Source organism: Cryptomeria japonica, chromosome 7 (genome assembly GCF_030272615.1).
Source record: "Cryptomeria japonica chromosome 7, Sugi_1.0, whole genome shotgun sequence".
In the NCBI taxonomy this organism is placed as follows: domain Eukaryota; kingdom Viridiplantae; phylum Streptophyta; class Pinopsida; order Cupressales; family Cupressaceae; genus Cryptomeria; species Cryptomeria japonica.
In genome coordinates this window covers 101,853,718-101,862,532 of record NC_081411.1, presented here as the reverse complement: position 1 = coordinate 101,862,532, position 8,815 = coordinate 101,853,718, and the positions used below count along the sequence as shown (strand labels likewise).

General features: G+C 36.4%; 1 protein-coding gene across 2 annotated transcripts; it reads left to right on the top strand.

Moving 5' to 3' along the window:
* The first annotated feature begins 2,733 nt into the window (after positions 1-2,733).
* On the top strand, positions 2,734-7,264 carry LOC131064249 (disease resistance protein Roq1). Of its 2 annotated transcripts, XM_059209047.1 has the most exons (4): positions 4,596-4,791; positions 4,967-5,278; positions 5,379-6,617; positions 6,706-7,264. In XM_059209047.1, exons 1-4 carry the CDS (start codon positions 4,717-4,719, stop codon positions 7,066-7,068), a joined length of 1,989 nt encoding a protein of 662 aa, XP_059065030.1. In that variant the 5' UTR covers positions 4,596-4,716; the 3' UTR covers positions 7,069-7,264. The 2 variants fall into 2 exon arrangements, with proteins under 2 accessions (XP_057854325.2, XP_059065030.1); XM_057998342.2 differs by lacking the exons at positions 5,379-6,617; positions 6,706-7,264 and adding an exon at positions 2,734-3,570 and having other exon boundaries at positions 3,701-4,791; positions 4,967-5,054.
* The last annotated feature ends 1,551 nt before the right edge of the window (positions 7,265-8,815 follow it).

The following is an 8,815-nucleotide window of genomic DNA, read 5'->3' as shown; positions in this document are numbered from 1 at the left end:
GCTTCACAAATTTGATATGCTTACTTGTCAGCCTACTCCCACACCATTTCAGTCAGGTGTTGTTTTGTCTACCACTTGTTCTACACCTTCTGTGGATTCTACCTTATATAGGCAGTTGGTTGGCAATTTGTTGTACCTGACCCATACCCGCATGGATCTTTATTTTGCGGTTGGTCTTGTCTCTCGGTTCTCCCATGATCCTCATGAGAGTCATTGGCAAGCAGCCAAACATATTTTGAGGTAAATTCGGGGCACTACATAGTTTGGCATTCACTATACTTCAGGATCCCCTCACATTGTTGGCTTCATTGACTTAGATTGGGCTGGTGATGCTCAAGATCTGAAGTCTACTTCTGGTCTTGCAAGAAGTAGTATGCTATTGCATTATCATCTACAGAGGCTGAGTACTGAGCAACGGTGTTAGCTAGTCAAGAGGTTTTATGGCTTCGATAGTTGATGACTGAGTTTGGGTTTCCTCCTGATAGTCCCACTATTCTTTGGTGTGACAATTAGATTGCCATTGACCTTTCCCGCAACCTAGTGGAGCACCAGAGGTCTAAACACATTGAGCTTGACATGCACTTCATCAGACAGTTGATTCAGGATGGCTTTCTCATCTTGGAGTACATTCCTACAGAGGAGCAGGTTGCTGACATCTTGACTAAACATTTTGCATCTTCACGCTATCTTCACTTGCATTCTATGCTTGGGGTGAAGGAAGTTGTCCTTGAGGGGTCTCATTGAGGCCTTCCTTCCTTCATGTTCTTTATTACATGCTTTTCCCATCTCTTTTTGGAGTAGATTTTTTTCCCATGTGGTTTTCTCTATTTCTCCATTTCATAGAGATTTGGTTGTGACTGGGTACCTCATTAGGCCTTGTTGTTGGGACCCAAATTTTCCTTCTTCTTGTAGTTGCATTTTGCTTTCCTGCATTTAGTTTTTTTAGTTACTCCCTAAGTTCATCTTAAGGGGGGGTGTTAGAGTTATCTTGTATTAGCTAATAATTATTTATTTAATTATTAGTCTATTATACTCTACGCTTAAGCTAAACGTAGGCATTTAATAATATTGTAGGTATTTAATAATTATTTTTTAGGGTTTCTATTCTCCTGTCATAAGGATTGCATTGTAACTTTTCTTTTTCAATTCCCTCTTTGAAATAATAATCTTTTCTTCAGAGCCTTTTTTGTGTTGTCTCCAATCTTGTCTTGTGACAGGTATTTTGCTTGCAGATGCTCTTGGGATCTCAGAAGTTGTACTTTCTCAACTTCTTCAAATATTTTATCAAAATTTTAAATTTTTTTATTAAATTTTTAATGTAATAATGCAAAGTTCATAACTATATTTTACTATATCATAATAATAATAATAAAAAGCTTATAAACAAAAACAACTATATGGAACACGATAGAAGTTTTGCAAAAAACATTATATATTTTGTTATTTCTTTTAATGTTTCAATTTACTAATTAAACATCCCATGCTTCAATGGTTAAATGGTTAATGGCAACTTTGTGCCTTATCTACAATTCTTTTTTCACTTTTGAAAAAAAAAATGTTGTTACCAATAGTCATCCCCTTTTATGTATTTTTAATCTTTCATGACGTTAGAAAAAAAATAAGGTTGGTAATAGAACTTATATTTATTTTTTTTGTTATCCAATACTATAACAACCTTCTTAAACATTTTAAATGTCTAAATTTTTTATTTTTAGATTAGTATAGTTTTTGACATACTCTTGCTTTGATGGATTTGTTGAATCATTGACATACATATAGTCAATATATGTTATTTTTAATGTCATATCATAGTTTAAAGAAATTAACCTTTAACTAGAAATGATTTTAAATATCAATTTGCAATGAGAACTAGAAGAATAAAGATGATTATATTATTGATAAAAACTAATTATCTTATATAATCCCAACATCTCTTGTGCATTAGTGTCATTCATATGATTTATTCATGGCTCTTCTAATAAAATAGAGAATACTTTAGGACATTTAACTCAAGGATGAATGAATGAAATTCATATGTAATAGTTATTATACAACTTCCATTCATATTAAGATTCTTTTAATTACCATAGGGGTACAAGTAGAATAGTCTATAACTAAATGATGAAATTTTCATGAATAGTATGAATTCTATACTCATGATGTACTTTATTATCATATACTAGAAGACCCCCAAAATTGTTATTGGGAGTTGACTAAGTTGGCTTACACAAAACCTAGGCATTGAAGCATTTAAAGAATGAATCTTCAAAAAATTCTATTATAGGTTTTGTCAAAGTTTGACTTAACCAACAATGCATTTTGATAAGATTGTTGAACACATTCAATAATTTTTCAAGCTAACATTAGATTGTTGAAAATATATCTATCCTTTGAGAACCCACTTTGCTCAATTTTCACAATGCTCTATAAAACTGATTTAATATTGATGACCATTATAAAAGATGTTTAAAAAGATAATTGAATACCAACCTGATATAACAATTTTTTTTCTTTAAGAATAACTTTGATTAAACCTTTATTGACTATTGGTAAGATTGCCTATATTATAATTGTGGATGTCACAACTTATAAAAAAAACCTTCCTTCCGAGAAGTTGCAAGAACGCGGTTTCATACACCATTTTCTATGCTTATCCGAACCCTCCTCACGTCGAATCTCCTCTCTCTTCTCCATCTCTATTTTTCTTTACTCCCATTGACGGACCCGGTTTTATTATTCCTCTTTGCCTTGGAAACCTTCATTTGCCCGAAACCTAAAACGACCCTCGATTTTTCTTCTGTGTCCAGTTGAATTTAATTCTTTTGAAATGGCTTCCACTTCTACAGCTAGCCATAATCAGATTGAACTAGAGACAGACTATGAGCAGCCTGCACCATATTCTACCTCTACATCTGTAGAGCCCAGACAAAATCCAAATTGTCTAGTGGAGATTATAAAACTATTGCGAGAATGGTGTCGGTCCACTCAAAACGATATCGAACGAATCTGCGCAGTTCCATTCCTCAGGTTTTTGTGGGCCTCCAGAGATAGCCGGCAAACTCAACCTGATCCCCAAAACGCTTTTGATCAGCTTGCAGCATCCTCAGCCTCTACATCTACGAGGCCATGCCAGATATTTATTAACCATCGCGGAAGTGATGTGAAACACACACTTGCCAGCAAAATTTACCACACACTTGACGTCATGGGATTCCGAGCTTTCCTTGGTGTAGAGGAACTTGAGCCTGGTGGTGTGATGCCGGCAGAAATACAATCAGCAATGACTAGTGCCTCCCTTCACATTGCAATTTTTTCTCAAAACTATGCCCAATCTGCATGGTGTTTGGCTGAACTATCTTTCATGCTCAAAACTGGTGCAAAAATCATACCTATATTCTATCATGTTAAGCCTTCAGAAATCAGATTGATCAATCAAGAGAGAGGAATATATGCTCATTTATTTGTAAAGCATGGAAAGGAAGGCAGATGCACCCAGGAAAAGCTTGATGAGTGGAAAAGGGCGCTTTACAACATTTCATTCCACTCCGGCTACCAGGTTAACAATAATGAGTATGTATTATTTTATACATTTCCTGGTCGAATCTGTCATGGCATCCATCGGTTCAAGTTCATTTCTGTTGACCTATGTATTTAAGGAGTATAGTGTGTTTTATTCTCATTTTCGTCTATAAATGTGTAGGGATGAGGCGAGAGTTTTGAAGACTATTGTGATTTGTGCATTGAAAGTCATGAAAAATGTTCCCTTATGGGTTGCCGAACATCCACTTGGATTGGATGAACTGGTACAAGGCTTCCGATCAGTTACAACTGAGGACAAAGTGAACATCACGGGGATCGTAGGCATGGGAGGTAGTGGTAAAACAACATTAGCCAAAGAGCTATTCAACCGGAACTTTTCCTCGTTTGAGAGATGCAGTTTTGTTTCGGACGTTCGAGATGCGGCATCCAGAAATGCACTGCCTGACAAGCAGAAAAAGCTTCTGGGCGACCTTGGTGTGCATCATTTAGCATTCGACAATGTTGATGAAGGCAAAGCCATTCTTGCAAACCGTTTGACCTCACTTCGGGTGCTCATCGTTTTGGATGACGTGGATCACATCGACCACATGAATTGTCTGTTGCCAAAAAAGGACAATCTTGGATCTCAAAGTATGGTTATTGTAACGACCCGGGAACGGGGTCTCCTTAAATCATGGGGTCTGTTCTGCATTTATAAAATGCCAGGACTTAACAGGTCACATGCCGAGCAGCTATTCTGCTGGCATGCTTTCTTGCAACCATCTCCACCCGCTCAATTTGAAATTCTGGTTGAAAAGTTCATCCAAGCTTGCGGTGGTTTGCCTCTGTCACTGAAGGTATTGGGGGGACAATTATATGGCAGAAATTCCAGAGATTACTGGAAATCCCAGTTAAATAAAGTCTCAAGAATATTGCCTAGCGACATCAAACAAAAGCTACAAGTCAGCTACGATGCGTTGGGTGATGAAGAAAAAGAGATGTTCCTGGATGTAGCTTGTTTTCTCATTGGAGAAGATAAAAGCAAGGCTATAGCAGTGTGGGATGGGATGCATTGGAGTGGTCTGCATGGTCTAGAAACACTTGTGAATAAGTGCCTTGTGGAGCTGGTTTGTGAGTCAGATTATAGGTACTGCAGGCATTATCTTGCTCCAGTGAGGTCTGCCAAGATAAAAATGCATGATCATCTTAGGGATATGGGAAGAGAGATTCTGGTCTCCATTGCAGATTGCTAACATAAAGAACCATCCCAAGGTAAGGTTAATATTAGCATACCCACATGATAATGCAAGTCTGCGTTTTATATTGAGCAACTTTCTTATAAATCATTGATAAGTGAAAGCGCTAAAACAATAGAATATCTTACCATCTTCCTCTGCATTTAGCAAGTTGATTGGAACACTTAGTATTTCTGGTTTCTTTCATTCAGAAAAGAATGCTGATTCGAGGGATACGACCAGCAAATGCTTTTGTGGCGTTCAAAGAGTACACATATCAGTTAATACAAAACTCAATCAGACTGTCCGAACGCCTTAAATTCTCAAATGGATTACAAATCCTTTCCGTGAAAGGAAATGAGTTCACGGAAGAATTTGCATCATTATCAGAAGACCTGGTGTGGCTTCGGTGGGAAGATTTTCCATTAAGAAATCTGCCAACATGGCTTACACTAAGATGTTTAAGTGTTTTAGAGCTTCATGGTGCTAATGAGTTGGAAGAATTGTGGGAGGAGAGTGCGGATGTAAGTATTTTGCCTCCCTGGTTGAACGAGATTATTTCGAAAAATACTATTTGTTCATGCGTTTCTGAATTACATTAAATACAATAGTGTTTGCTTGCAGCCTCCTTTGCAATTGACAGAGCTTATTATATGGGGTAACCAAAAGTTGCAAAGACTTCCAAGGTCAATAGGACGTCTTCAGTATCTAAAGAAGATTTTTTTCTACTTTCATGGTAACAGTTTGCCAGAACAGTTCTGCTGCCTAAAATCCCTGGAGTATTTGAAATTATACTCCCCAGGGCTATCTTCACTGTCTTCTCGTTTTGGCAATTTAAGAAGTTTGCGGAAATTAATTCTGGCATATTGCAAGCAGTTGAGCAGTTTCCCTGATTCTTTCAGTCAGCTGATCTTCCTGGAAGATCTGAATCTATCACACTGTGAAATGCTATCCTCACTACCTACTGGATTTGGCAATTTAAAAAGCTTGAAGTATTTAAGTCTAGAGTATTGCAAACAGTTAAGGACTTTGCCAGATTCTTTCAAGGAACTGATCCACCTGAAAGATTTAAAATTATCATATTGTGCCAAGCTTAAATTGAAGATAGATATGCTGGAAAATATCAGGAAGCTGAAAGTTTTTGAACTAAGTTATTGCGAGGAATTGGAATATTTGCCTCATCAAATAATGAATCAGGCATCGCTGACAAAGTTAGACTTACAGGGTTGTACCAAGTTAACAGGTTCACCAAATGACATTGGTGAACTGATCAAATTACACACTCTCATAATTGAGAGTATGATGTTAAAAGGCTTGCAAACTTCACTTGTAAGGTTATCCTCATTAAAGAGTATTGTAATTGTAAGTCCTTGTGGTGAAATCGATTCTGATACCGGGGCGGAAGACTGCAAGCAAGTCTCCAGTATATCAATTTCCAATGATTCTTGTCCCAACCTTGAAAGTTTCAAGCTTAGGTGGAATCGTCATTCAGTGGAGATCGAGAGACTGCCAGTGTCGCTCAAATTGCTATCAATATACGACTGCAAAGTACTGAAGAACATCAGGTGTGTTAGTGCTCTCGTAAGCCTTGAGAATCTGATAATCTTTAACTGTCCCCAGATAGAAGAACTGCCAAACTTTGCTGATTTGGCTTCGCTGAAAGAATTTATATTGACGAATTGCCCCAAAGTTGAGAAAATAGAAGGTTTGCAATATTCCCAGTCATTGAAGCATCTGTGTCTTGTAAAGACCTGCTGGAAGGTACCAGGTGTACAAAGTTTGGTGAAAGTGGAATTATTGGAAACCCTAGTGCTTGAATGCGAGACTATATCAGCCCTGAAACCTTGCATTCAGTCTTTGAAGGTAAAGGTGATAAGTAGAGGTCAATTTTTTAATATTTCGTATTATGAAAGTGTTCATCCTAATGACTCAAAAGCAATACGATTTGTAGGAATGTCCAAGGCGTTTGTCGATACAAGGTAGCGTGAGCGATTTTGTCAGACCAATTGTAAACTCTCTAGACTTTCCTGATCTTGCGATTAGGGAGGTAGAGGAGCCATCAGATGTATCGAAGACTCTAGATTTGTTTGACACCCCTGCTTTTTACTGTTATGTGGAGGGAAAAGAGAAGAATGAGGAGGAGAGTAAAGTTGTACGCATTTGTGCGTCCCTCGGAAAATATGATGCGAGCATGGAAGTCTTTCTTTTCTTCCATGCAATCTCTGGAGTCAAGAAAACAAAAGCTATGGTAGTGATGGGCGAAGAAGGAAGAATTGTGGAGGCATTTCACCAGTTGTTACCACTCCTGGAATAGTTGCCATTTGACACGCAGCTTGTAGATAAGAAGCATTGGGAAACAGCTGTTCTAAACCAATGTAAAGTTATTGTGTATAAGAATAGTTAATCAATTGGCGTATGAAGTTCATTGTTAATAATTAGAAAAATAAGGATAGGATGGTGGTGAAGATTGAATTTTTATTTCGTACAAGTAGCGCAATTTCTTCTAAGACTACTTAAATTATTAGCAAGATTAAAGAGTTACTTTGGACTGTAATAATTTCACAAATAAACTAAATAAAACAAGATATGTTGCAAGATAAATAAATAAAATAGCATTTTGTATGAATGTGACTGTAGACACTAGAATTTTTCATATATTTATGTCCATATCATCATGTCCTTTTAAACACTTATTGATTCATAGAACAATAATTTTATCTTCAAAATCAAATCCTATCTATTTATCCATTTCTTAAAAAATCTATACATTGAAATCAAATTTATCACTTCCTAATTTTTATTTTGAGAAATTATATGCTATACAAACAAACATTTTATGAACACATCTATTTGTTCAAAGATATGACATTTCATTCACAGAATTTGCCTTTTGATAGTTTGAATTTGATTGTGCATGGCTGTGGAAGAGGAAGCCATGTCCGTCGAATTGAAGCTGAAGGCAAAAGAAAAGGGAAGTCTTGACTTTATGCAGAAAATTAGGAGTTCCAAGAGTAAAATAAGTGATAGCAGGAGTCAATGGCTACCGTAGTCTAGGAAACCGCGTGAGTGATCAATGCTATACAACTTCCAGTAATGAAAAGACTCAGTGGAGGACTGACAAGATGATATTTTTCTCTGTTTTCTGAAAAAACAAATTTCACTTTCCACAGCGTGAACTACGGGGCCCCAACGGACTTCCAGTTTTCGATAAGTTTTCAACCATTCATATAGATAATGCGTTTTTCCATCATCGCGCCTAGATGCAGTCGATGACAGATTACATAAATAGTATGGTCGGTGATGGGATGCCCTATAGTAAAATATTGTATTATTTGGACTAAGTTTTCTCTTGCGTGTTTGGGTGGTCAGGCGACAAAATCGGATCCACACCATCAGCGAGTTACGTTCGTTGGGAATTCATTTCCTCGAAAGAGATCATTTACAGAGTCAAATCCCATGAACATCTCGTACTTTGCTCTTTCCACACTTTTCCAAACTCTTGAAAGTACTGTTATTGTTAGTGGAGGAATACTAGCGAGGTAACATTCGACTATTATTTTGATGGGTCGAATATACTAATCTATTTATTATGTTTTACTAATAAGTAACAAATCAATCACTAAGAAAGCCAAATTAAAATAAGTTTGAATGTATTTTTAAATATATATTATGAATTTTTTAAATATTAAAAAATAAAAATGTTTTCTCAGATATTAATATAAATAATGTTAGTAGTATGATGTAAGTAATTAGATTTATATTATATTTTCTTATTGATAAAAGGAAATTTGATATTCAATTGAATCATAAAATAAGCAACAATATAAGTAGAAATCATGTGTAAAACAATTTAAAATTGACCAATTCACAATTATAAAATAAGTTATAGTGGAGCTAGAAATCATAAACAAAACAATGATGCGTCTAAACTCCTTATCCTTGGCAGCGACTAACCTGTGATAGAATGCAACCACTTCATCCATGCTGGAGGTTTGGATACCAATGTTTGCCACATATGCAAGGATGAGGCCGACACATGAGCCTCTTCTCACTCTAGCCCC